General features: G+C 47.3%; 1 protein-coding gene and 1 non-coding gene across 13 annotated transcripts; both read left to right on the forward strand.

Annotated features, from left to right (window-relative positions):
• The first annotated feature begins 1,383 nt into the window (after positions 1–1,383).
• Positions 1,384–26,319, forward strand: Sgk2 (serum/glucocorticoid regulated kinase 2). Of its 12 annotated transcripts, XM_074074799.1 has the most exons (17): positions 1,386–1,567; positions 2,224–2,399; positions 3,854–3,926; positions 6,242–6,473; positions 7,895–7,954; positions 8,660–8,709; positions 9,209–9,266; positions 9,471–9,554; positions 10,395–10,526; positions 12,026–12,138; positions 12,427–12,463; positions 13,262–13,348; positions 15,530–15,625; positions 16,607–16,762; positions 19,043–19,132; positions 22,759–22,958; positions 25,363–26,319. In XM_074074799.1, exons 5-16 carry the CDS (start codon positions 7,919–7,921, stop codon positions 22,921–22,923), a joined length of 1,104 nt encoding a protein of 367 aa, XP_073930900.1. In that variant the 5' UTR covers positions 1,386–1,567; positions 2,224–2,399; positions 3,854–3,926; positions 6,242–6,473; positions 7,895–7,918; the 3' UTR covers positions 22,924–22,958; positions 25,363–26,319. The 12 variants fall into 12 exon arrangements, with proteins under 12 accessions (XP_073930905.1, XP_073930900.1, XP_073930899.1 ...); XM_074074798.1 differs by lacking the exon at positions 2,224–2,399; XM_074074806.1 differs by lacking the exons at positions 2,224–2,399; positions 3,854–3,926 and adding an exon at positions 8,926–9,130 and having other exon boundaries at positions 8,660–8,781.
• On the forward strand, positions 24,831–24,932 carry LOC141423647 (U6 spliceosomal RNA). The gene has a single exon (XR_012448485.1). It is a non-coding gene; the product is annotated as a U6 spliceosomal RNA (small nuclear RNA).
• Positions 26,320–26,784: the final 465 nt, after the last annotated feature.

Genomic DNA, 26,784 nt, shown 5'->3' on the forward strand with positions numbered 1-26,784 from the left:
TCCAGCAGCCAAGGAACAGATAATAGAAATTGTGAAATTAATCATATGTGGTGTGTTGCAGCTGTTAAAATAAGTTGGCTCTCTCTGTGTTGACATGGAAAGATACAGGCCAGAAAAAGAAATGAATCTTTGAACAATGTGTATAGTTATTGCCCAGTTTTCTGGAGGAAAAAGTATATGCAGATACGTTGTTTAGGACATTGAGCAAAGTCTGGAAGGATCATCACCCTTTTGTTAACAGCACTTACGTCTAATGAGGCCGAATGTGTTTGGAGGGGAAGGTTTTGCCTTTTATTTGACATTTTTCTGAGAGTTGAAGTTCTTTGAGACAGTTTGTGCAATTGATACTATTGTGTGCGATTTTTAAAGCTAGCTCTGGGAGTCAGGGAAGAAGGAGTTTGGTAGAGCAGCTGCAGCAAAAGGGGCAGGACCTTGGCCACTGTCCTGATTTGCTCTGTGCCCCTGGACCAGCCACCTCCCCTCTTTGGGCCGGAGCCAGACACATGGTGACGTGATATTGGGGGAGGTGGGGTTGTGGCCCTGCAGCACTCCTCTGGAGTGAGTCAGAGGAGTCAGTTTTTAAAGCACAAGGCCTAATCACGATCTTATAACATTTTGATGAAAAGGTAATGGTGTAGTGCCCACTGTAGAGAGGTCACTAGGCACCTTTTCCCACCTGCCTGGTGGGCTGGACCCTACAATGGCCTGAGTTAGAACTCTGACTTAGGCAACATGTCAATCACAAGAAAATCTTCCTTCCACGTGAGCTGGGACCACCTGGGCCCTGGTTCCTGAGCCTCAGCAATCCAAAGGGCAGAGCAGGGCAGAGATCTCAACTCAGCTGTGATTCTCCTCCCAGGATGGTGACTGGGTAGGTGAGTTCTGGGTGGGAGGCATTGGTTCAACATGAGAGCATGCCAGAAGTGCCCAGCAATGAGGCCAGCCCAGGAGAGAATAAGCTGCCCATCTCTGGAAGTATCCATAGAAGGGCTAGGCCCACAGGCTGGTGGAAGCAAGAGTTGGGTGAGACAAGACTCTATTATAGTCAATTTTCTAGGCTCTAAGAGAGAGGGAAAGAGACTCAGCTGATGGAAAACTATGTGGAACAGTCAGCATTTGAGCTGAACGTTGGGAGAGGGGGTGATTTCAGAGAATGGAAATGTGGCAGTCAAAAGGGACTTCAGAGACGCTCCCTCAAAGCACACCACATACCATCACCAGTTCACACCAGGCTCTGGGAGCTGAAGTCACTTGCCCAAGGTCACATAACTTGAGTCACGCAGTAGCTTTCAACAGTTCAGAGGGTCCTCAGGGCATGGCTGTCCAGGAGCCAGTGGGCACAGCCCAGTGGTTAATTAGTAACCAGAAAGCCCTGAAGCCAACTCTCAGCTGGCAGAGCTGGGAGGTTGAACTCTAGCTGGTTTGAGAGTCAGGCGAGTGGGTGACAGGTCGCTCCCTGCCAGGGAAGGTTGCTCTGTGAGTCAGGACTGGGTTTCAGGTCAGAAGGACCATGCAGAGAGAGAGGGCAGAGCTCTGCGGGACCTGTGCTGGCACCCAGGGATTCCAGGTGAGGGGCTGACCTGCAAGCAGGACACCTGCCTGCTGACCTGTTCATTGGCCAACTAACTAGCTACCTAGCTAACTTCCTTCCTAACTACCTATTTGCTTTCCTTCCTCCTATTTGCCCTTCCTTGCTAACGTCTTTCCTCCCTCCCTTCTTCTTCCTAGCTTTTTTTCTTCTTTCTTGCTTTCCCTTCCTCCCTTCCTTCCTTCCTTCTTTACTTCCTTCTTTTATTTATTTTTGTTTTTTCCTTTCCTTTTTTTTTTTTTTTGACAGGGTCTCACTATGTAGTCCATGCTCAAATCATGATCCTCAAACTCAAGTTCTCCCCAAGTGCTGGGATTACAGGCATGGGCCACCACATCCAGCTCTTTCTTCTTTCCTAGCTTATTTCCCCTCTATCTCCTTTCATTCCTTTCAACGAACTGCCTAATTTCTTCTCCACTGCCTAATTTCTTCTTCCCTGACAGCCAATTTATGTCCTCACTTCATCCCCACTTTCATTCCTTCCTTTATAGTTTCCTAACCTCTTCTGGAAATTCCAGGCCATGGTTTTTAGAGTCAGGCCGCTTGAGTTCAAATCCTAATTATATCATTTATTGATGCTGTGTGTTGATCGAATCACTTCCTCTCTCCATGCCTATTTCCCTTCCTTAAAGCAGGGATGAAGATGCTGGGAGGTGTAGCTGAATGGTAGAGCACTTACCTATCATGCATGAGATCCTGGGCTCCATCCTCAGCACTGAAAAAAAAAAAAAGCAATATGATGATAGTTCCTAACCCATGGGGTTGTAGGAACAAAAATAAGACCAAGCTGGACCTTGAGCTGGGCAGGCAGGTAAATGAAGACATTACAGTGGGGTGAAGCCAGACACAATCACAGAAGCAGGCGTAGGGAAGGGACATCTGGCAAGATCTTTGGGGAAGGCAAACGAGGACCCATGACCCATGACAGGGTTAGGCAAACAGGCCAAGTTGATGGCTGTGGGGTGGTGTTCTAAGGAAAGGGAACCGTGTGACACCCCTACCCTCACCCCATTCTGCAGGTGCAGGGAGAGGGAAGCAGGTCCACAGAAGACAAGTCTAGGCTGCAGCAAGTTGGACAGGGATGAGGAGACGACAGGCTTGAGGGCTCATGGAGGGGCTTGGGCAATCCCTACAAGTTTATAGAGGCAGCTGTGGTTCTACAGCTAGGAGAACAAATTGATGCCTTGCCTCTGGCCTAAAAATCACAAGTCAGCAATGCAAGAGATAAGGAAGGCTTAGGAACTGAGGGGGAGGGTCACAGTCAAGGTGATGGGGAGCGTGGGCAATGACCACATCGAAGTTTCCATAGGGGTTCTGTATTCAAATGTTAACAGCAATATCATGGAAAACGTTACATAGTAGGTCAAAGATAAAAATAATCTTCTGGCATGGCCTCCTGCTTTTTGTGGCTATTCACACAAACCTACATGCACATACTTGTCTTTTTTTAAACTTTTACAAAATTGGTACTCCTACTGTCCCTACCACTTTGAAACTTGCTTTTTTGCTTGATGTTACATCAGATATATGCTCCTATCTTGATTTATATAGACTTATATAAATAGAGTTTGGAGTTGTGTAATTTTACATTTTGCGTGTTATTTTGTACCATAATTTATCAGTCCATGCCTTGGTTTCACTAGTCAAATATGTTCTGAGAACCTACTGTGTTCCAAGGCCAGTCTAGGAGTTGAGGTTTCAATAATGAATAAGAAAAGTCTTTGCCCTTGGGAGATGATGTCACAGTTTAAGACAGAAAATAAAAACATTTAAATAGTGGCAGGATAAAGTGGCAGAATATGAAACAGAAAAATTGCATAGGAATGAGCAGATGGCTGTTGTAGAGGGACTAACCATCCTGGTTTATGACTGATAGCCTGACAGACGAGGACAACCTGTCACCAGGAATCAGCGCAGGCCTCTCCAAGAGGTGACACTGAAGCAGAGACCTCTGCTGTGTTCGTAGAAACCAGTCACGCAGATGTTGGGGAAGAGCTTTCAGGCAGAGGGAAAGGGCACACAGAGGCTGGGAGCTAAAGGGACAGTGAGAGACAGCCAGAGGGGCTGGACTGGGGAAAGGTGGATGCCCCTGGGACAGCCAGGGAGGCAGAGCAATGGATAGCAGGGTGGAGATGAAGCCGGGAGGCAGGTGTATGATATCTCATCATAGACCATGGTAGAGACTCAGGGCTTTAATTCTGGGTGTGATGGGAAGCCACTGGAGTTTTGAAGCAACAAAGGCACATGATCTGATTTACATTTTAGAAAACTCGCCCTGGCTTTCAATGGAGAAAGGCGGAAGCAGGAAGTGAGTGGAGAAGCTGTTGTATTAACACATGTAAGCAAAGCTGGCAGCTTGGGCCAGTGGCTGCAGCATGGAGATCTGGGGATCAAATACATATGCACATATAAATTTTATTTTTTAAATTGTCACATGATAATTGTCCATCTGTATAGGGTACTGTGTGATGTTCTGATACATGTATACATTGTATAATGATCAAATCAGGATATGTTGCATACCCATCACCTAGAATGGATTCCAAGTTTCTACCTTGAACTTTTTTTTCAATACTAGGGTTTGAACTTAGGGTCTTGCACTTGCTAGGTGAGTTCACTACCATTTAGGCCACAGCTCTAGTCCTACCTTAAACTTTTGAGTAGGTGATAGTGCCATTACTGAGATGGAAGACTGAGGGAGGAGCAGGCTGGGACAGAGTGGAAGGAATGAAAATCTAGATGTTTGTTTTGGACATGTTACTATTGAGACACCTCTAGATATCCACCTAGTGAATTGTCAAAGAAACATAGATATGTACATTCAAAGTTAGGGAGAGAATCAGAACTAAAAAAATAAATCAGGTACCAGCGAATATTGTCAGTTAAGCCATTAAACTGGTTTTGATCAACTAAGGGGCAAGTATAAATAGAGATCCAAGGACTCAGCCAGTGCTGAAGGACAAAAAGAGGAAGAGAACCTAATACAAGAGATGGAAAAGGAGCAGCCAGTGAGCCAGAGGAAGCCCAGGAGCTCCAAATGCTAAGTGGGTAGAGGGAGTGTGCCAGGCAGAGAGGTTGAGTAACAGGATGGAGGACTCCTCGCTGGCTTTGGCACATGAGGCTGCTGTCCACTGATTCAATAGAGTGTTGGGATGGAAGCCCATCTGGAATAGATTCAGGAGAGGAAAGGAAAAGGAGTGTAGATGAGTCCAGCCAGGAGTTTAACTGAAAAAGAGAACAGAGAAATGGAGCAGTATCTGGGCAGGGGTGAAGGTCAAGGGTAGGAGCCACTATGGCCAGCATGTATAACGAAGTGTCCTTTGGGCAGATAGTTAAGTTATTATAAATAATTTTGCTCTTCTGAACAGTGCTGCCAAGTGACGATCCCATCAGGGACTTACTGAAAAGAAAATGTCCTTGAAATGTTTTGTCAACATGGCATCCTGCATATCTGTGTATTGGTTCAACATTTCTATTTTGTGAAACAATGAAAGAATCTGATGCTGTTTGCTCAAGCTTTCTCAGGCCAGCACTTCCAGGTTCCCTGTATTTCAGCGCCTATAGAGAATCCCTGAGCCACCAGCCTCCTCTGCTCTAGCCTGTGACCTCTCCTCTATAGTGGGTTGTGTAGCTATACAGAAAATTCTAGAAGACCAGGGGCTGTGTTGGGCCCATCAACTCCTTCATTCCCTAGAACACCTACAGAGAGACCCTGCAGAGAGGAAGGGACTCTATGACAACCTGATCATCACATCAGACAGCAAGGCCTTCATGGACCAGCGTGCCCCTGGGGATTCTGCCTAGTTCTTACATAAGTCAACCATGCCTGCCCCAGGGCAGTGGACCAGAGCTGTTGAAGGGCAATAGGGAAGACCTTAGGGTCCAAGTGCCCAACGGTCAAAAACCTGGGCTGCTGAAGGAGACCTGTCTCCAGCCGATCTGAGACATCTGTGGGCATCTTGGGAGTGGAGTGAGCCCCGTGGCTACAGCCCAGTCTCTGAGGTCTCTTCTTCAGCCCTGGGATCTACACAGTGCCTGAATCGGCCCCTGGGATCCTATGTTCTTACAGACAGGTCCCCTACACATGTGCATATGTGCACATACACACTTAAACAAAAATTTGCTGATATGCACCAGTGTGGACACAGGCACACAGCGGTGTACCTGTGCACATATATGTGGTGACCACACACACATACTAATAGATCCTCATACTCCTCTGCTGACAAACACGTAGATACTGCATGCAGGCTCACGCTCACCGCCCTGCCCCCCCCCCCCCCAAGCATGCTCACAAGTACACTTACAAAACACACTGACACGAGTATAGGGCAGCACACTGAAACACACTCACATTCACAGCACACACACACCAAGGAACACCATGATGCTTGCACTCATGAATGCTCAGACACACATACGTGTCTGAACATGGTCACACTGACACGAGCAGGCATTCTCCCCTACACAGACACACACACGGACACAAATACCTGAAATGCAGGGTTACACAGACACACTAGAGAGACACAACAAAGCACATCTGTGCCCAAAACACTTGTGCACAGCATGCACCTGACTCACACTCTTTCTACAAGCCCAGGGGACTTCAGGCTCTCCTGGGGCTCTCGCCTACCCCCTTTCATTCCCCAGGGGGAGATGGTGTCCCTGAGGCAACAGAGGTCTGCCATCCCATCTTAAGCTCTGCTGGATCCCGGGTGACATCAACCAGCCCCCTCGCTGCCGGAAGTTCTGGGCTGTGTGCTGAAGGCACCAGGCACTGACACTCGGCCCTTGTTGGGAGAACAGAAAGAGGCTCTTGTCCACTGCCTGTGCTCTGCTCCACCCGCTGCTTCTCCCGGAGTCCTCTCATCGGGCTGCACAGGTATGCAGAACCAGGGAGGCTGGGGCCTGGCACAGGAGCCATTGGAGCCAGCTCAGAGAGGGGGATGGTGGTGTGGCAGGGGGTGGGGGTATGGGAGCACAGCCCGATGGGCCTTGGTGAAGCCAGGTTGCACTCCGTCTTCTGTAGTTCTGCAGAAGGAGAGGCAGGAAGGCAGGGCAGAACTCTCAGATCAGCCTAGCTAGGGGATTCCCTCCTTTCCTCTGTAGTCACTTTCTTGGCTTCCAAGAAAGCCATGGGGTGGCAGACTCCAGGATGGCCCCTGTATAGTGAATGGCCTCTACCCCCAGAGTCAGGCTATAAGCCCAGGGCTCACAATGAGCCAAACCTGTGTCTTGGGATGTACAATTTCTACCAGCCCCTGTGGGAGATGGAGGGACTGTGGGGGCTGAGCCCCTGAACCAGAGCTGAACACCTAGCTTCTTCCACACTGATGGGTAAGGGCAGAGAAAACACCATGCTGCTGGCTGCATAGACCAGCTGGTCACTCTGTCCTCTGCCTGATCTCAGATAGACACTGGCTAGGTTTGGGACTTCCCTGGCTCCAGTCCAAGACCCCCAGGGCAGCTGCTATTCCTAGGTACTGGGTGGAAGTTCTGTGGCAAGGAGATCAGTCAGCACAAGTTCCAGCCTAGGACTGTGCACAGAAATTTGGGACTGCAAATATGCCTATATGGGAGTCTGCCTTTCACAAGCTGTGGGATCCTTGAAAGTGCTTTTTTTTTTTTTTTTTTTTGGCAATGCTGTGGATTGAACTCAGGACCTTTTAGTAAGCAGTATACCACTTCAGCCATGCCCTCAGGCCCTCTTTATTTTTGAGAAGCTCTTGTGCCTTTTTGCCCAGAGCCAGACTCAGACTTTGATTCCTCTACTACCACCTCCCAAGTAGCTGGGATTACAGACACATACCACCACACCCAGATTGTTTTTTGAGATAGGGTCTCAATAACTCCCCACCACACACACACACACTGGCCTCAAGCCATGGTCCTCCTAGCTCTGCCACCAAAGTAGCTGGGATTACAGGTGTATACCACCATGCCTGGCCTAGAAAGTGCTTTTCTAAAACTGGGTGTAGTGGCATGTAGGGTTCACTTTAGGGTCCTCCTGTCTTAACCACCTTGGAGTTGTGGAGCTGCCATGGTTCAAAAGGGTCTTGGTTCCCTGGTTGTCCCCAACCCTTGAAAAGACCCTGCCTGGTTGAGGCCAACCTGGACTATCCCCTCCATACCTCCTGAGATGTTTGGTGAGAAAGGCTGGTCTTGTCCTATCCATGCAGGAGTTATCGGCCTCTGGGGTAGGAGCTGCTCAGATGGGTTTGGGGTTGGGGAGGAGGGAGAGGGCAGCCATGCCTGAAGCCTTGGGTGGGGGCTCTCTCATGCTGTTCCTCCCTGTGTCCCTAGAGCCTACCTTTTCACGGCTATAGAATGGCCTGTAGCCCTACCGGGATCCCTAGCCCTCAGGTGAGTGGTTCCTAGTCTCTGACCCAGCACCAGGAGGCTCCTTTCCTCCCAAGTCTGTGGAACTCAGTAGAGATATCGGACAGTTTCATGAGCCATCCTAGATCAGGACTGGGCACCACCAGGTCACTGTGCATTCACGGAGGTTGGCCATGGCAGGGAAAATTATGGAAAGAGTTGGGCAAGGGCTTCAAGAGTGGATGGAGTGGAAAATGATTGGACTGATTGTGAAGACATGTGGGTTCAAATATCAGCCTAGTCCTGGAGTGTGGCTCAAGTGGTAAAGCCCATGGCTAGCAAGTGTGAAGCCAGTAACACACATGGAAGGGAGGAAGAGGGATGGAAGGAGGGGAAGGAGGGGAGGGAGGGGAGGGGAGGGGAGAGTAGGGGAAGGGAGGAAAAAAGGAAAGAAATCTCAGCTTGGTTGCCTGGAAGACCTTGGGCAGCTCCTCTCTGGAGCTGCCAATTTTCTCCCCTTAAAATTGTCACCGCAGCCAGCATCTTCCCAAGGCTGTTGTGAGCAGCCGGTGAGATGCTGGGTGGCTGGATGATTGGGGGATGGGTAGGTGGGTGGGTGAAGGGTAGAGAGAAACAAAAGAAGGAAGAAAGAGAGGGAGGCAGTTAATAGAGATGTGGAACAGCCCAGGGCCTGAGCCAGGGGGAGAGAGCTTACAGATCTTAATCACCTCTGTCTTTAAATGTCTTCAGCCCTCCAGGGCCCATGGGAACATCAACCTGGGGCCTTCAGCCAATCCAAAGTGAGTTCTGGTCTCTCACGTGACTTTCCTACTTGGCTCTCCTTGCCTTGGAAATAAAGCCCAAGGTTTCTGGTGGGTATTCAGTGTCCTTTACTGTCTGGGCCAGGACCCTCCCCCATTTTCATCCTCCACTAATTCCCTGGCCTTGACCCATGCTGAGCCTTCTGCCTGGAGTGCCCCCCAACATCTACATTATCAGCAACTTCCTATCCTCAGGTGCTTCACACGGATTGGGGGACCAGATCCTGCATTCCATGCAGTGAAACTGGTTTTCTCTCTTCTGGTCCTGTTTTTGACTGGACTGTAAGCTCTCTGGGGATAGGGGAGAGTCTTAGAAGCTTTTCTGGGCTGGGAGGACCTGACAGTCTTCAGGGACCAGGTGTGGCTCCTGGATGGTGGCCCACATTTCGTAGCTCCTCAGGTAAATAGACACTTGGATTTGCTCTCAGATTTTCCTGGATTGGCAAATTCTGACCCATATTCTTCCCTCATCCCCCAGTGCCCGACCCACAGACTTCGACTTCCTCAAAGTCATTGGCAAAGGGAATTATGGAAAGGTGAGTGAGAAGGTGAGAGTGGAAGGCTTGGGTCCCCACTCCACCAACTACCTGCCCCCTCTACTCACTGCCTACCTCTAGTATGTGCAAAAAAGAGGACTCACAGTTTGTCAAATGGGTGCAGGACTCAGGCTGCAGGCCCTTGTCCTGCCCTCAGGAAATCCAGAGTCACCCAGGGGGCCCTACATTTGTGCTTCTGCTCAGGTCCTACTGGCCAAGCGCAAGTCTGACGGGATGTTCTATGCAGTAAAGGTGCTGCAGAAAAAGTCCATCTTGAAGAACAAAGAGGTACCAGAACTCTGGCGTGGGCACTTCCTCTCCCACCTCTTGACCTCCAGGCTAGCAGGGATTCTCAAGATGGACCCCACCTCCAAGGAGACCATGGAGCTGGGGGCAGACGTGGTTCCAGCAGGGGTCTAGCTGGTACACAGGATGCAGACCCTTCTCAAGGAAGACAGGCCAGGCCATCTCACTAGGGAGCTTTCAGGAGGACTGGCTGGGCCTCTGCCTTCCCATGGGAAAGACAGGGCCGTTGATGGGCAAGTCTTCTGCCCTCTCCATCTGCACAAGGTGTGGGGGTGGGGGTCACACTTCATAGGCCCTCAAGCCATGGCCAGCCTGGATGTCTAGATGTTGTGGCCGACTTGAGTCCCTCAGTACCCATTAGAAGACAAAGAGAAAGGACTGAGGAGTGAGAGTGGCTCATGCTAACAAGGGCATTGTGGAGGCGGTGGTGAGGTCTTCCTGAGGGAGGTGGCTTTGCAGCTGGCTTTGGCAGTAGCATTCTGTGGTCTGAAAAGAGGGTAGGACATCTAAGCCAGGAAAGAGGGCTAACAAAAGCATGAATATGGGTAGTGCGTGGCCTTTTTTTTCTCTAGAGATTTTTCCTGGGGCTCATTTATAAGTCATCATCTATGCTTTTCTATAGCCCTGAATAGCCATAGCTCTAAATACTAGGCAAGGAGGCCAGGCCTGGCTCTGAGGGCAATAGGGAGCCTTTGTGGGTGTTTGAGCAGAGATGTCAGGCAGTCCTGGGTCGGACAACCCCAACCCCTACCAGCAAGGTCATGCAGACTGTGCTGGGATTAGAGGGCTGTGACAGGCTCCCTTGTCTGTGTGACTCCTCAGCAGAACCACATCATGGCAGAGCGCAATGTGCTGCTGAAGAACGTGCAGCACCCTTTCCTCGTGGGCCTGCGCTACTCCTTCCAGACCCCCGAGAAGCTTTACTTCGTGCTGGACTATGTCAATGGGGGAGAGGTGAGCGGGGCTTTGGGGAGACTCTTGTGGGCTGGTCCATCCCACCCACCTGCTGTGCACCAAGCTCTGAGATGGCCTCCCTGCACCATGTAACATACCCACTTAGTAGTTGGAGAAACTGAGGCTCGGGGAGGTAAAACACTTCTCACAGCCATCCTGTCCATACCAAGATTTGAATGTATGTCCATCTGGTTCTCCACCCCAATGCTTCCTTGCCTTCCTCTCCCTAAGCTGTCCACAGACTCACTTCCACAAACCCGGGAAAAAGCAATGCTAAGAGAAGCTAAATAGTCACGATTTTCAATATTCCAGTTTGCACCACAGGCCACAGGGCAGGGGGATAGCTGTCACTGTCATAAACAGAGACCTGAGCCACCTAGTGACCCAGAAGCATGGCTGGGACAAACTGGGCTCCTTCTTGGACTGCACTCTCTCTCAATGGACAAGGTGGCAAAATTCAGTGGGACTCCTTAGTGACCCCAGATTGAACCTGTGTGATCAAATGCCTTTCCGTGTGATGTCACGAGAGGAGTCTTTGTCCTCCATCCCTAACTGAAGGTTTTGTGTGCTAACAAAATAGGCCAAGATGGGCTGCTTCAAGCAGTTAAGAGCACCTGCCTAGCAAGCATGAGGCCCTGAGTTCAAACCCCAAGGCCGCCAAAAAAAAAAAAAATAGGCCAAGCCATTGGCTTATGGGGAGATCTAACCTGAACTCAGTGTGACAGCCACAATCATATGGCATTGATTGAGGAAAAGCACTTGATTTTTTGTTTTTGATAATCCCTGGGTCTGACTTAGGGCCTCGTGCTTGCGGGCAGGTACTCTATCACTTGAACACTCTCCAACTCATTTTGCTTTTGTTGTTTTTCAGGTAGGGTCTTAAGTCTTTGCCCAGGGCCAGCCTGGACCTCAATCCTCCTCCCTAAACCTCCCTCCTACCTGGAATGACAGGCACATAACACCATGCCACGATGCCCAGCTTGTTTGTTGAGATGGGGGTCTCGCTAACTTTTTACCCTGACTGGTCTTGAACCGAGATCGTCCCAGCCTCCACCTCCCACATAGCTGAGATTCCAGGTGTGCGTCACCATGTCTAGTGAAAAGCACATATTTGAATCACCCAGTTTCAAATTCCAGCCATGTCAACTATGAGCTACATGACCTCGGGCAAGTCACCTAACTGTCCTACCCTCTCAGTTTCCTCTTATGTGAAACTGGCATATTTGAGATGTTGAAGGTTGTCATAAGGATTGCATTAATGCATGGGAAAAGGCCTTGCCTGGAGGCTGGAACACAGAAGGGGCTTAATCAATGCTAACTAATCTCTCCTCTGGCTGACATTTCGGGCATGTGACTGCTCTGGGTGTATGTGTGTGTGGTGGGGGGAGACTGGCGTGCACTCTTTGTACGAGTGCCCTGGGCACTCTAGGGGCCTGCAGGCCCCTGCCCTCTGCTCTAGAAGCTGGAGCCCAGTAACCCTCTCACTGCCTCCTCCCCAGCTCTTCTTCCACCTGCAGCGGGAGCGCAGGTTCCTGGAGCCCCGGGCCCGGTTCTATGCTGCGGAGGTGGCCAGTGCCATTGGCTACCTGCACTCCCTCAACATCATTTACAGGTGAGGTCTACCCCGGTTTAGGACCACTCCCAGGCTCTTCTTGCTCCAACAGCTAAGGGTGGTATTCCATGACATCCTGGTGAACTTGGTCCTTTGTCTGAGGAGGACCCAGCAGCTGGGGTAGGGTTGGGGTGTCCGCCTTCCTAGAGCCCAGTGTCCATACTCCCTGACTGTCCCTCTGCACCTCTGGGGGCTTCCATGAATAGTCCTTCCACCAGGTCCTGGATCCCCAACTCTCTCACTAAGTGGCTGAGACTCCACCAGGCTGTTTTCTCTTATTTTCTGCAGGGACCTGAAACCAGAGAATATCCTTTTGGATTGCCAGGTTGGTAAGGGGGCAGGGTCGACATGGCTTACACATGTGCTGTCTGACCAAGCCCGTGTGCACAGGTGTGCATGTATTGTATATGCCTGCATATGGATGGAGCATGCATTCCTGCATGTATATGCATGTGAACCCATACACGTGTACACGTATATGGGATTATGTGCACAGGGGACCTTGTACATGTCGATATACGTGCATGTGTGTGTGTAGGCAAGGTCTGTGTGGGGAAGGGGTGGAGCTAGGTGAGGGCTGGTTGATTTTGTAGTCTTTCCATGTCTTGGCCCAGGTCCCAGGGAGAGACTAAGTTGGAGAGGTGCTGTGGGCCTAATGGCAAGCATTCTGAAGAGATTCAGCTTTAGAGGGTGGAGAAGATGGGCTGGGGAGAGAAAGCAGCTCACCTGCACTATGGTTGCAAGGGAGGCCTCAACTGGCTTAACAGGGGTGAGGCCTCAATGAGACAGCTTTTTGGGATAGTCCCAAATTGAGGCCAGGAGGCTGGGCCTCTGAGCCCCTGCATCTTCCTGTCATTGGATGTGGTTTTCCCTTGGGGAGGGGCATAACTTTGGGCAAGGGCACTGTCTCAGCCATGGGGAACAGGCATGGCAGCCCCAACAGAGGTGCAGAAGTGCCTAGGCAGAGCCCTGCTATATCTATGCCCTTCCAACTGCCACAGGGCTCTTACTTTCTGAGTTTGCAGCCCTCTGTCAAGGGGTTTGCTGCTCGGTAAGTCATGGTGGAGCTACCCTGGGCTGAGACCACTCTAGGCTCCCCAACCCTCTCGTCTCTCACCCTCAGGGACATGTGGTTCTGACAGACTTTGGGCTTTGTAAGGAAGGTGTAGAGCCTGAGGAGACCACATCCACCTTCTGTGGTACCCCTGAGGTAAGTGTGAACTTCCCAGGAGAGGCAGGCAGCAAATGGTTGCGGTCACAGCTCAGGAAGACAGCCATCAGGTTACAGCTGAGGGGCCTTGTCCATCCACTCAAGCACTGGGTCAGCCATGCACCCAGCCTTGCCTTCCTCGTGTGTGTAACAGGGTGCCAGCTCTAGGACTGGCTGGGACCTGGCCAGCTCTGGCAAAGCTCTGCACTGCTGTGTAATGAAAATAGAAACACAGAGCACATACACCACTTAAAAACACCTAAAAAATTAGCTAGCATTTGTTGCCCTCAACGCAGAGAAACTAAAGCAGATACCTTAAAAGCAACTGAGGCCAATAGGAGAAGGGGACAGGAACTAGAGAAAAGATTAGATCAAGAAGAATTAACCTAGAAAGTAACACACATGCACAGGAAATTAATGTGAGTCAACTCCCTGTATGGCTATCCTTATCTCAACTAGCAAAAATCCTTGTTCCTTCCTATTATTGCTTATACTCTGTCTTCAACAAAATTAGAGATAAGGGCAAAATAGTTTCTGCTGGGCATCGAGGGTGGTGGGGGGGAGAGGGAGGGGGTGGGGTGGGTAGTAAGGGAGGGGGTGGGGGCAGGGGAGAGAAATGACCCAAGCATTGTATGCACATATGAATAATAAAAAAATTAAAAAAAAAAGAACAACTCCCAGCAGCCACATTAAAACAAATAAAAAGCTGGAGTATACATCTGTAATTCCAGCAATCAGGAGGCTAAGGCAGGAGGATCCTGAGTTCCAGTTCAGCCCAGGCTACATAGCGAGACCCTGTATCGAAAAAAACAAAAAAGGAAATTTAACACACACACACACACACACACACACACACACAGAGAGAGAGAGAGAGAGAGAGAGAGAGAGAGAGAGAAAACTTTCCTTGAACTCCCATTGGTCTTGGAGCTTGGACTTTGGACCTGAAGGGAACCCTAGTGACTTGGGAACCTTACCAGAGTGGGGTGAGGGGAAAGACCTGAAGCTACAGAACTGAGAGTTCCTTCGCTCCTGGCCTGCAGTAAATTAAGCTGCTGTATCTTTCTCCATATGCTGAAAAGTTGAGCCTGGACTCTTAGATGGGCTCCTCCCTCTGGTGCTCAGGTCGGTGATGGACAGGTGACTTCACAGAGCAGGAGCCATTGTCTACAGGGGTGTGCACTGGATAAAGCTGGCCCTCCAAAACCTGACAGCCATGTGCTCCTTTCCTGGGACACTGCCAGCCATAGGGGGCGGGGGATGTGGAACCCTGGCTTGTGTAGGAGACATGTGGGCCCAACACATCTGAGAGATCAAATGACAAGCTTGAGCTCACACACCAAGGAAGACTAGGGTCACTGGGACACTTTGACCTTCCACTGACCCAAACAACATCTCAGGATAACTTTGCCTCTTGCTGAGACCCCAGTCTTCAATGGCAGAGACCCCAGGTTAAGAGGTCACCAAGCCCTTGGGTTTGGTAGAGTACAGCTGTGCCTCAGGTTCTCTCTGGAGGCATGCATTCATCTCCAAGTGTCACCTCTTTCCTGACTCTTCTGTCACAATGTTTCCAGTACAAGTATGTACCACAGTCATTGGACTCTGTCCCTTACTCTCCTCACTGTACCCAAGGTTTTCTTAGTCCTAAGACACTGGTCACCTGTTAGACACTTATGTATAAATTAGAAGAAAAAACTTCCTCTGAGCAGACTAATTAGAAAAAGGATCCTTTGAGCAAAAATAAAGTTACCAGATGTACTTCTTTTTTTTCTTTTGTTCTTTTTTTTAATCAGTGGTACTGGGATTTGAACTCAGGGCTTTGCACTTCCTAGGCAGGCACTTTACCAGTTGAGTCATGCCTCCAGCCAGATATTCTTCTGAATTAGGGTTAGGGCTTGGATCACAGCTGGGCTTGTTGCCCCTTTTACCCCTTCAGCTGGTAAAATGTCTATGTGGTGCACAGCATGTACCATTATACAGGGCAGTCCTGCCCATCTCCTTGATATCCCTGCAAATGGCAAAGGGCCCTGCAGAAACCAGGCCTTTTGGTGAATGGGTGCTGAATGCTCAGGCATGTGAATGTCACAGCAGGATGGACCCCTGCTGATCTTCCCCTTCAAGTGCCTTGCTGACAGATGCAGAAACCCAGGCTGAGGTCATTCAATACATGTGTTTCCCTGACAGTACCTGGCTCCTGAGGTCCTTCGTAAAGAGCCTTACGATCGAGCTGTGGACTGGTGGTGCTTGGGCGCAGTCCTCTACGAGATGCTGCATGGCCTGGTGAGTGGGGTGTGGCTGTCCACAGGGGACGTCTGGCTGGGAGAGCTGAGGGTGATCTGCTTTCCATGTGAATTACTTTACCTCTGCACAGGGAGCTAGGCGAGCCACCTCTCCACCCCCAGGTGACAAAAGATGATGACAAAGAGAATACAGGACTACATCTGTTTTTTTCAATAATGCTACATTAGCACTTTTCAGTTTATAACACACCATCTTATCTTGGGTGCCTCAAAACAATCTTTGGATAGGGCTGGAGGTGTGGCTCAAGTGGTAGAGCACCTGCCTAGCAAGTCTGAGGCCCTGAGTTCAAACCTCAGTACTGCAATAAAACAAAGGAACAACAGCAATAACAACAAAAAAAATTAGCCTTTGGAGTCTAGTACTAAAGAACGTGGAGTTGTTCTTCTTATACTGCGGAGGAAACTGAATCTAGGAGAGGTCACAGTGCTGAAGAGTTAAGATTCCATCCCGGGCTGCCGGCTCAGGTGGAGGCAGGTTTTTCTCTGGGTGGGGTTCTCTGGTGTGGCATGATGCAGAGGAAGGAGCAGGCCCTGCAGGAGAGGAACCAGCTAGGAGAGAAGGAGGAAGAGCAGCTAGGAGCGCTATGTTTTGGAGCCTGGCTCTCTTCTCGACTTTGTGGTTCCCTTGCTCTGAGTCTTGTCTTCTCATTTGAATACTTACAGCCTCTCTCGAAGGATGGTTATGAAGCTGGGATGGAATGAAGCATGAACTGGGTTAGGAGACCTGGCAAAAGGGAAGCCCCTGGGAGGCCAAGGAAGGCCTCCCATTGATGCCTTCAGGGCAACCCTGTCCCCTGTACCAGAAGCCTAAGTCCTATCTTTCTCCATCTGCTGGGTGAGCCAGGGCACAAGGAGTGGGTCTGGCTAAATCCTCCCAGCTACCCAGCTTGCTCCAAGTCTTCCTGAGATCTGATTCCACACTTGCATGGTGATCCTCCACCTTGGCTCCCTCTCTCCCCAGCCACCCTTCTTCAGCAGAGATGTGGCCCAGATGTATGAGAACATTCTTCACCAGCCACTACAGATCCCTGGGGTCCAGACGGTGGCTGCCTGTGACATCCTGCAAGGCCTTCTCCGCAAGGACCAGAGGCAGCGGCTGGGCTCCAAGGCAGACTTTGTAGGTGACCTGCAGCAGAGCACTGGTGCCTGTGGTGGTCTCAACTTCCTGCGGAGACAGCTCAGAAGCACATCAACCTGCCTCCCACTCCCCTTTAAACGCGGGTTCTGCTATCACTGTCACCTGGAAATTCCCTAATTCCCTACTGCTGTGAGCAGACTACTTTCTGTAGTTCAGTTCTTTTAGTTACCCAATACTTGCTGAGTACCTACTATTCAAAGCCGGCATTGAAGTAGATGCTAGGGATTTAACAGACTGGTCTCTGCCCTTATTAGGCTTGGGGGCAGGAGGAAGCTGACAAAACCCAAAGGTTATATACAATTATCACAAAGTGTGATAACTGCCAGAAAGAAAATGAGCAGACATGGACAATAAATGGGCGGGGGGGGGGGGCGGGAAGGTTCACACAGGCATGGCCAGGCAGGTCCTCTCTGAGTAGTTGACAATTAAGCTGGGAGTGGTGAGCTGTCAGGTCTTTTGAGCAGGAGAGTGATGTGACCTGATTTAAGTTTCAGAAGCTTCCTCAGACTTCTGCTGAGGCCTCTGAACTTGATTTTCAAAAATAGGTGAGTACTTCACTTTGCCAGATCCCAGGCTAGGCACTTCAGATATACAGATAAATAATTCATAGCCTGTTCTCTTAGCAAGTCCATGACTTTAAAGTAGCATACACCTGTAATCCCAGCACTCTAAGGTTAAGGCAAAAGGATCCTAAATTCAAGGCCATCCTAGTCTACATGGTGAGATTCTGTGTCAAAAAAGAAAATAACAGTGCTTGCAGAATGGCTCAAGTGGTAGAGCACCTGCCTAGCAAGTGCAAGGCACTGAAGTCAACCCCCAGGACTGCAAAAAAAGAAAAAAAGAAAAGAAAGGTGAAGATTTTATAATCTCAGAGTAGGGAAGACCTACTCCCATGCACTAACCATCAAATAAATGCAGACTAAAAAAAGAAGATATGTTTGCTAGAACACTGTACATTAGCAAGAGGGTAAAAGGGGCATGATCACAGGGAATGTCATGCTACACCTGCTGGAGGGGCAATTTGGCAATGAACCATGGGAAGACCTTTGACCCAGAAATTCTAAGAATTTATCTTACTAAATGCTGAGAATCTATCTTACTAAAATATTAGCACAAGTACACAGAAATTGTACAAATATTTTCACCTGTGCTTTACATTTATAACACCTAAAATTGTTTATAACAACAATATGAAGCAAAGGTTAAAGTATAGGCTCTGCCAGGAATGGTGGTACAGGCCATAACCCCAGCATTCCAAAGGCTGAGGCGGGAGGATCACCAGCTCGAGGCCAAAAGCCCTGCATGCCAGATTCTGTGAAGTGTAAAGACATTTAGGGCATTTGTCTGCCCATCCTTAACCCCAGCTTAAATGCTGGCAGTGTGGCTCAAGAAATGGGGCGCCAGCCTAGCAAACGCAAGACCCCCAGGACCACTAAAAAATAAAAAATAATAATGTAAAAACCAGGGGCTTCTTTGAAGATAGATCCCCTCCTTCCAAGGGAAGTTTGCATCTTAAAACATTATGACTTGCAAGGTAAGTTATACATTCACATAGATGAAAATTCAAAGGGGACAAAAGGGTACCTAGAAATCTCTCTGCCCACCTCGGTCCTCAGTTTAGAGGTAACCTGAGTTACCAATTTATTGGGTATTACTAGCCCAGCAGACAGTTCTGAGGCAGAGAGTTGGAGAACCGTCCTGTGAGAAACACTGATAGAGGAGGATTCTACTAGGAGGGGGGGCGTTGGTACCAACCCTGATGCTGATAGGAAAGAAGTGTCAATTATATTAAGGACTGGGCCTTAACTTCTGGATCTCTGGGAAACTGCCACTTTCTTGGAATTTTATTTCTCAAACCTTCCTTTGTGAATTGCTTTGGTCTATTTCTCAGGATTGCATTCTGGAAAACTCAAGAATGCAAGATGTGCTGATGCAGAATGGGGGAGGGGGATGTCCCCAAGCTGTCTCTTCTCCTTCTCTTGTTCACTGACATGCCTCCAGAGCACAGCACAGTGTCAGTGCTCAAAGAAGGCACTCAGTACACAGCTGTGGAATAAGCTAATTCTGGGAGTAAGGGTTTGGGTTCTGGATGATGTAGAAGGTGGGAGCTTCAGAGCCCTCTCTGGTCCCAGGAAACCAGCTAGAACTGCAAGCAGTTGACAGCCGGTTGCTGGTAGAGTTGGGGCTCTGGAGGATGTGGAGGAGTGGGATAAGCACCTGTGGGGAGGGCTACTTCTGACCAGTGCCTTCTTCCTGCAGCTGGAGATAAAAAACCATGTATTCTTCAGTCCCATAAATTGGGATGACTTATACCACAAGAGGCTGACTCCACCCTTCAACCCTAACGTGGTAAGAGGTCACAGCTTTGTAGATTTTGGCTTCTGGATTCACAGGACTGGGAAAGTTTGGAGGGTGTTTGAGCCAACTCTCATTATACACATGGGTTCTGAGAGTCCAAGAGGCACATGCTGATTTAGAGGCAGAACTGGTGCTGACCCCGCAGGTCCTGACCAGTAGCTCAGCCCAGGGGTGATGATGAGCTATGCTCCATGCCTGTATCTTTAGCACCATAACTCTCATGGCAGAGCCTTTAGGTTTTAAAGTGCTTTGTGTCACATAGCATACCCAAGCAGAGCCATGCCCTAAAGAGAGCTTTTCCCAATAACAAAAATGATATGTATTCCTTGCAGGAAGTATGTAAAGCAGAAGTTTAATGAAGCAGTGGGGAAATGCTGAGTATCTCACTACCCCAGGGAAACCACTGTTGGCAGACTTCCAGAATTTTCTCTCTCTTTCTCTTTCCCCCTCTGTGTGTATCTGTACATATTTGTCCCTCAGTATCTGTAGAGTTCCCAAGTCCCTTACATATACATGACCTATGTATATCTGTATATCCTCCCATACACTTTAAACCATCTCTAGTTTACTTCTAATACCTAACAAAATGTAAATGATATCCAAATGTCATTATTTAGGAAATAATAACAAGAAAAAAGTCTGCACATGTTTGATTCAGATGCAGTTTTTCTGAACATTTTATCTTTATAAATGTTTAAATTTTTGATTTATCATACATTAAAATATGAGAGAATTTTGTTGTGATAATTCTAAATATCCATACAGTGCAACGTGAACAGGTTCACCCCCTCCATTATATTCCCATTCTACCCCTCTCCAAACAGCATTTGGTAGGTTTGATTATACTGTCTTCATATGTATAAATACAGTGCACTTCCATCCTCCTTACCCCTCAGCATCCTTTCCTTCCCCTCTTCATTGATCCCCCATATACATTCATGTCCCATTTTCTCCTCCTCTTCTTCCACCTCCTCCTCTTCCTCCTTCTTCTTCCTCACCATCATTGTTTTAGGTCTAGGTTCCACAAATGAGTGAGAACATGTGAGATCTGGCCTTTTGGGCTTGGCTTATCTCAAAAGCATGATAATCTCTAATTCTATCCATTTTCCTGCAAATGACATAGTTTCATTTTTCTTTACTAATGAGTAATATTCCCTGGGGGGTGTATATGTGTGTGTGTGTGTGTGTGTGTGTGTGTGTGTGTGTGTGTGTGTATACATACCATATTTTCTTTATTCATTGGCTGTTTCCACATTTTGGCTATTGTAAAGAGACCTGCAATAACCATGGGTATGAAGGCGTCTCTCTTGTATATTGGTTTACACTCCTTCGGATATATACCCAAGAGTAGTATGATGGGGTCATAAAGTAGGTCTATTTTTAGGAACCTACATACTTATACCTAGGTATTTTATATTTTTGAAGCTATTGTGAATGGAATTGATTTCCTGATTTCTTTCTCATCCTGTTCATTGTTGGTATATACAAAAGCTATTGATTTTTATATATTGATTCTATATTCTGCTACATTGCTAAAGGTGTTTATCAGGTCTAGTTTTTTGGTGGAATCTTTGGGTCTTTATAGAATCATATCATCTGCAGATAGGGGTAATTTGATTTCTTCCTTCCCTATTTGAATTCCTTTTATTTCTTTCTCTTGCCTTATTGCTTTGGTTAGCAATTCCAGTACTAAATTGAATAAAAGTGGGGAGAGTAGACATCCTTGCATCATTCCTGACTTTAGAGGAAATGGTTTCAGCTTTTCCCCATTTTATGATGTTGGCTATAGGTTTGTATATGTAGCCTTTAGTATGTTGAGTACATTCCTTCTATTCCTAGTTTCTTCATCATGACAGGATGTTGAATTTTGTCAAAGGTTTTTTTCTGCATCAATTGATGATCATATGATTTTTGTCCTTGATTCTGTTTAGGTGCTGGATTACATTTATTGATTTATGTACGTTGAACCATTCTTTTATCCCTGGAATGAAACCAATTTTATTATGGTGTATGGTCTTTTTAATGTGTTGTTGAATTCAGTTTGCAAGTATTTTATTGAGAGTTTTTGCATCTGTGTTCATAAAGAGATTGGTCAATAATTCTCTTTTTGTTATGTCCTTGTCCTGTTTTGGAATGAGTGTAATACTTGCTTTAAAGTTCACAAGGGCCAGGGCCAGGGCTTGGTCTGGAATTCACGTTCCACTCTTGGAACTCAGCCGTAGGCTGGAACCACTGCACCCTGGGACTTTTTTTTTTCCTTGGAGGGAGGATACTGGGGTTTGAACTATGGGCTTCACGTTTGTTAGGCAGGGGCTTTACCTCTTGAGCCACACCTCCAGATCCCTGGAACCTTTCTGAGAAGCTGGAAGTCATGGCCTATTTGCTTCTACAGTCCAAGACTTGCATCTCAAGCAGATCTGCAGCTCTTGTTGTGTAACAAGTCACCCCAAAACTAGGTGGCTTCAAACAACTTTTTTTTTTCCAGTATTGGGGTTTGAACTCACCTTGAGCCACTCCGCCAGCCCTTTTTTTTGTGATGGGTTTTTTCAAGGTAGGGTCTCACAAACTATCTGCCTGGGCTGGCTTTGAACTACAGTCCTCCTGATCTCTGCCTCCTGAGTAGCTAGGATTACAGGCACGAGCCACCAACACTCAGTCCAAGCAACAAACTTTTGTTTTGTTCAGATTCTATGGGTCAGCGAGGTGAATGTTTTTCAATCTGGGTCAAGTCAGCACTCTGCAGAGCCCTCTCATGTCTGTGGTCAGCAATGTGACAGCTGACAGTTGATGATCTAGAATTTCCTCACTCATGGCTCCTTCCTGAGGCCTCTCCAGTCTGGGCTTGTTCACAGGTCCCAAGCATAGCAAAATAGACAACACCCAAGGTGCAGTTTTCAAGCCTGTGCTTGGATCACATTTGGCAATGTCCTATTGGCTTAAGCAAATTACCTGGTGAACACATATTAAAAAGATGAAGAGGGCTGGTGAAGTGGCTCAAGTGGTAGAGTGCCTGCCTAGTATGTGTGAGGCCCTGAGTTCAAACCCTACTACCACTAAAAAAAAAGATAGAGAAATAGACTCTACCTTTGGATGGGAAATGGGAAATCTGTGATCATTTTTGCAATCTCCCACACAGATCTTCCTCCAAAATAGCTAGAGCAGTCCAAGTCTCTCTCTACTATACTCACCTATTTTACCTTCATCTAGAACCTATCAATATTCTACTTATATACATTTATCTACATACAATTATCTACTTGCATACATGTTTATTATCACTTCTTCTATCCCCTACATAATGTAAGTTCCCTGAAATCAGAGATTCACTCTATTTTGTTCTCTTATATTCCCAGAGCCATTATCAGTGCCTGGTAAGCCTCCAGGAAGTATGTATTGATCAACTGACTTGTCTGAGGATTGGTGTGGAGCAGGCAAGGTGTCAAAGGGTTAGAGGAATCAGTCACATGGACTGAGATGATTAATATAAATGCATGGGACAGTGACAGTTGAGTATGGATGACTTGGAAGGCAGGCCTGATATCCCTCTCTGAGGCTTCAGGCTTCTCTGGCAGCTATGAACACGGTGCTCCTTTCTCATGGTTGGTTTCTATTGACAGACAGGGCCTGCTGACTTGAAACACTTTGACCCAGAGTTCACCCAGGAAGCTGTGTCCAAGTCTATTGGCTGCATCCCCGACACTCTGGCCAGCAGCTCCGGGTCTTCAAGTGCCTTCCTGGGATTTTCCTATGCACCTGAGGATGATGACATCTTGGACTACTAGAAGAGAAGTAGCTGTGAAGCCACTGAGACCATCTGGTAATAGTAGGGTTTACCTTCAGCCATTAGTAAGATGCAATGAGCTTGATGCTTAAACAAGAAACAGGTGTATTTTTTTTCCCACAGAATGAAAGGACAGTGTTAGATGGGCCCAGACTGCTGGAACAGATCATCAGATACTCTGTATTTCTGTTGTACCCCTCTTGATGAATGGCTTCTGTGTTAGGTTTTTTTTCTTTTGTCACTGTGACAAAATACCCAAGAAAAGCAACTTAAAGGAAGAACATTTTATTTTGGCTCATGGCTTCAGAGGTTTCAGTTATGGTCAGCTAGTTCCATTGTTGTGGGCCTGAGGTAAGTAGAATATCATAGAGGAAGGGCATGGCATAAGAAAACTGCTCACCTCATGATGGCCAGGAAGCAGAGAGAGTAGAAGGGGCTAGAGATAAAATAAACCTTCAAAGTCACACTCACAGTGACCTACTTCTTCCAACCAGGCTCTATCTCCTAGTTTCAATCACCTCTCAATACCAAATTACGAATCCATTAATGGACTAATACATTGATAAAGTCAGCCCTCATGATAGTCTCTTCCCCAAATCTCCACCATCTGGCAAACAAACCTTTAACACATGAGCCTTCAAGGGACATTTCAGGTACAAATCCTAACAGATTCTAATAGTAGGGTTGCTACATTATTAAAAGGTAGTTATTGACACTCTAGCCACAATTTTTGTGTTCTGGGCAAGTAAAAAGGAGGAGTAAGATGGCAGGGGGAGGAGCAAGAGGATAAAGAGCTTTTCTAGAAGCCCCACCCAAAGACTTCTGCTGACATTTCATTAGCCACGCATCCCTATTGTAATGGAGCCTAGACACATGCTAACCCCTAACAGCAAAGGGCTTCTGATGCTAAGGGAGAAGGGGAGAACATAGGGTAGGCAACCAGCATTCTTTACTAGAGGGACTCTTTGGTGTTTGGACTTTGATCTCATTGTGTAAAATGATGAGAAATGACAAGCCTATAGGGTATTGCTCAACATCTATTATTGTTATGTATTGATGAGGTCTTTGTTGTGGATAGTGTTGGAGATTTGTTATTGGGTTTAGCTGCCTGGCACCTGAACCCCTTCTAATATTCAGGGAATCCCCTACTTTATGAACCTTGATGGGGGGGTAGTAATTACCTTCACTTAGAGTTGCTGAAAATGTTAGATACTGACTTTCCCAGCCTCCCCTGAGCTAGAGCCATGCATATGACTCAGAGTTGCAACTGTGCCACACTTTAAACCATGGAAGGGACCAGGGGCTCTCTTTTGGGTGGCAGCTATGGTAATGGTTCCCACAAAACTGAGTTCCTAGTGTAGTAGTGCCTACAGGCCACAGCAACAGATCCTCAGCAACTGCCAGTACAGAAGCTTCCTCCTCAGACCTGTGCTCTGGTATTGTTCCTGAAGGCCTAAATCTCAATCTCTGCCTATCCCAATAATTTCAAGAGTTTCTGAGCCTTTTAACAAAACACTCTTTTTTTTTGCTCAAATGGCCAAAGTTAGCTTTAGAATGCCTGTCCAGGTTGGGTCAATTTCTGAGCCAGACTCTTTCATATCTGTTAGCAATTTTCATCCAAATAACCCTAAGAAAGGAATTGTTACTATCCCCTTTTGCCAGTGAAGAAACTAGGTCAGATAAGTTGTTTCTTGCTTGAAGTCCACATCTCCAATATAGGGTACAAATGGGTCTTTGAGCTATATAAACTGCTTCCAGCTATATAAACTGCTTCACATGTAACCTTTGTATCAGTCTGCCCCTCACTTGGATGGTTAGGTTCAAGCAGAATGACTACCATCTCTAATGAGACCCAAGGCAAGAAATGACTGACAGTAAGCCAAGTGGTGATAAAAAGGGGTCTGGAATGTTTACTTCAAAAGCACATATACTAAAATTGCAACAGTAAAGAGATTAGCATAACTCCTGGTCAAGGATGATATGCAAATCTGTGAAGTATTCCATATATTAAAAGGGGGAGGTCTTGAAGAAGGAACATTCAACTGGATCTTTACTTATGGTGTGGGTGGACTGCCAAGTTCATGCTGTGCTCCACTTCAGGTCAGGAGCCCAGGCCTTGCAAACCAGTTTCCTGGTTACCCCCTGGAGCTCCTTGTGTTCATGATTAGTCATTTCTAAAGGAAATTGTCACTGAACATAATGTGAATATATAATGCCAATTCATGAATTCAGGACACCCTTCTCTTATGGGATGGATTATGCTGCCTTATTTCTTTGGTTTCTTTTTCACAAATCTGTGGTATATACTTCAGGGTGGCCTTATGAGCTTTTTGGGTTGGGTGTCCCAAACCAACAGGAGGAACTTTCTTATGATCAGTATGTGCCTTTTCCTTTTAACCCAGTCCCACTGTTTTTCTTCCATTTTTTTTGTTCACCCCAGCCTCCTGCCCCAGGAATTATGGGGATGAAGCTGAGAGACCATGGAAAAAAACACCAGTAACATTGACCTATTGGAGGTCAAAGCTGGGTCAGAAAGAACTAGTGTTAAGCTTTGACATGTACTGAGAACATTGAAGGAAACTGATTTCCATCTTAATAGTGTTTGTTAATTGCCAAATATGGAACACAAGGAGAGGACTAAATCTCCCAACTCCTCAAAGCAAAAAACAAGAATTGTCAGAAACATGACAATACTGTGCAAAGTACACAGTAAGCTATGGGCTGTGAAACAGTCATTTGATCTAAGATTGTAAATTCACAAAGCTTTTCATCAAGATAGAAAATAAAAATGGAGGAAAATTATACTGCACCTATGTTTATTGGGCACATTCCAAATGTCATATGTATTATCTACAACCCTCATTATAATAAACCAGCATTTAGAAATTATTAACCTTGCTTTACAGATAGGAAACATTCACTCAGAGAGATTAACAATTTGCCCAAGGTCTCCCAACTGGAACAAGTCACAGCCAGGAACTGAACTTGATAGCAGTTACTCTTAAATCCCTGTTGTTTCTACAACCTCCAACGTGAGAGACATGCTCTGGGCAGGTGCTCTTTTGGTCTTCTAGCAAACACTGAACAACAGGTAGAAGGATCCCGAGATCTGTACCCACTCTACATCACTTCCATCGGTATCCCTAACTGCAGACTGTATTCACCCAATTTTGCACCAAAACGCAGCATCCTAAAGAAGACAATTTTCTATGCTGGGGATGTAGCTCCGTAGCGGTGGCGACGGCGAATAATTCTCCAATCATCCTTTTCTTCATCTTTTTAAATCTGCAGTGACGGTAGTTGTGAAAAGGCAAGGCGAATTGTGTGTACGTGTGTGTGTGTATTTTAATATCCTAATCGTCTACTCTGTACATATTAAAAACAAATGGAAATCAAACTGTTTGACGTCTGCACTGGTCTGAGCCTTCGGACTGCAGCGGCGTTGTGTACAGATCCACAACCTCTGCAGGGCAGGCATGAAGCGCTCCTCGGGGGCAGACGGGTGGCCCGTTTGTGGATGCAAATGTCTGGTTTCCCATTTTCATGGCGATGGTAGGCGAGCCTGTGTGTGGTGAGGGCTCTTTTGACACAAGCAGGTCCCTCTGCCCTCAATGCTCTTCCCCAGCCCCTGTCTTAATGAGTATCAGTCTTAACTGAGATCTGTTGAACGGGGGCGCCCTCTTACCAGCTCAGGCCCCTCACAACTCCCTAAGTTTATATTTTTACATTTTGGTAGGATCTGGCTAATGTCTCACGCATAGAGGACGCCAGGGTTAGCAGGTCAACGCTGTATCCTCGACGCTCAGGCCTGACACCGTAGCAGCTCGAAGATGTGGGGTTCATAAACGAGAAAGAACATTTC

The sequence above is a fragment of the Castor canadensis genome, chromosome 5 (genome assembly GCF_047511655.1).
Source record: "Castor canadensis chromosome 5, mCasCan1.hap1v2, whole genome shotgun sequence".
In the NCBI taxonomy this organism is placed as follows: Eukaryota; Metazoa; Chordata; class Mammalia; order Rodentia; family Castoridae; genus Castor; species Castor canadensis.

Coding starts and splice junctions, on each gene's coding strand:
- Sgk2 (XM_074074799.1), top strand. CDS start 7,919: ATGGCCTGTAGCCCTACCGGGATCCCTAGCCCTCAG. Junction 10,527..12,025: donor ACTATGTCAATGGGGGAGAG/GTGAGCGGGGCT, acceptor CCTCCTCCCCAG/CTCTTCTTCCACCTGCAGCG. Junction 15,626..16,606: donor ACGAGATGCTGCATGGCCTG/GTGAGTGGGGTG, acceptor CTCTCTCCCCAG/CCACCCTTCTTCAGCAGAGA.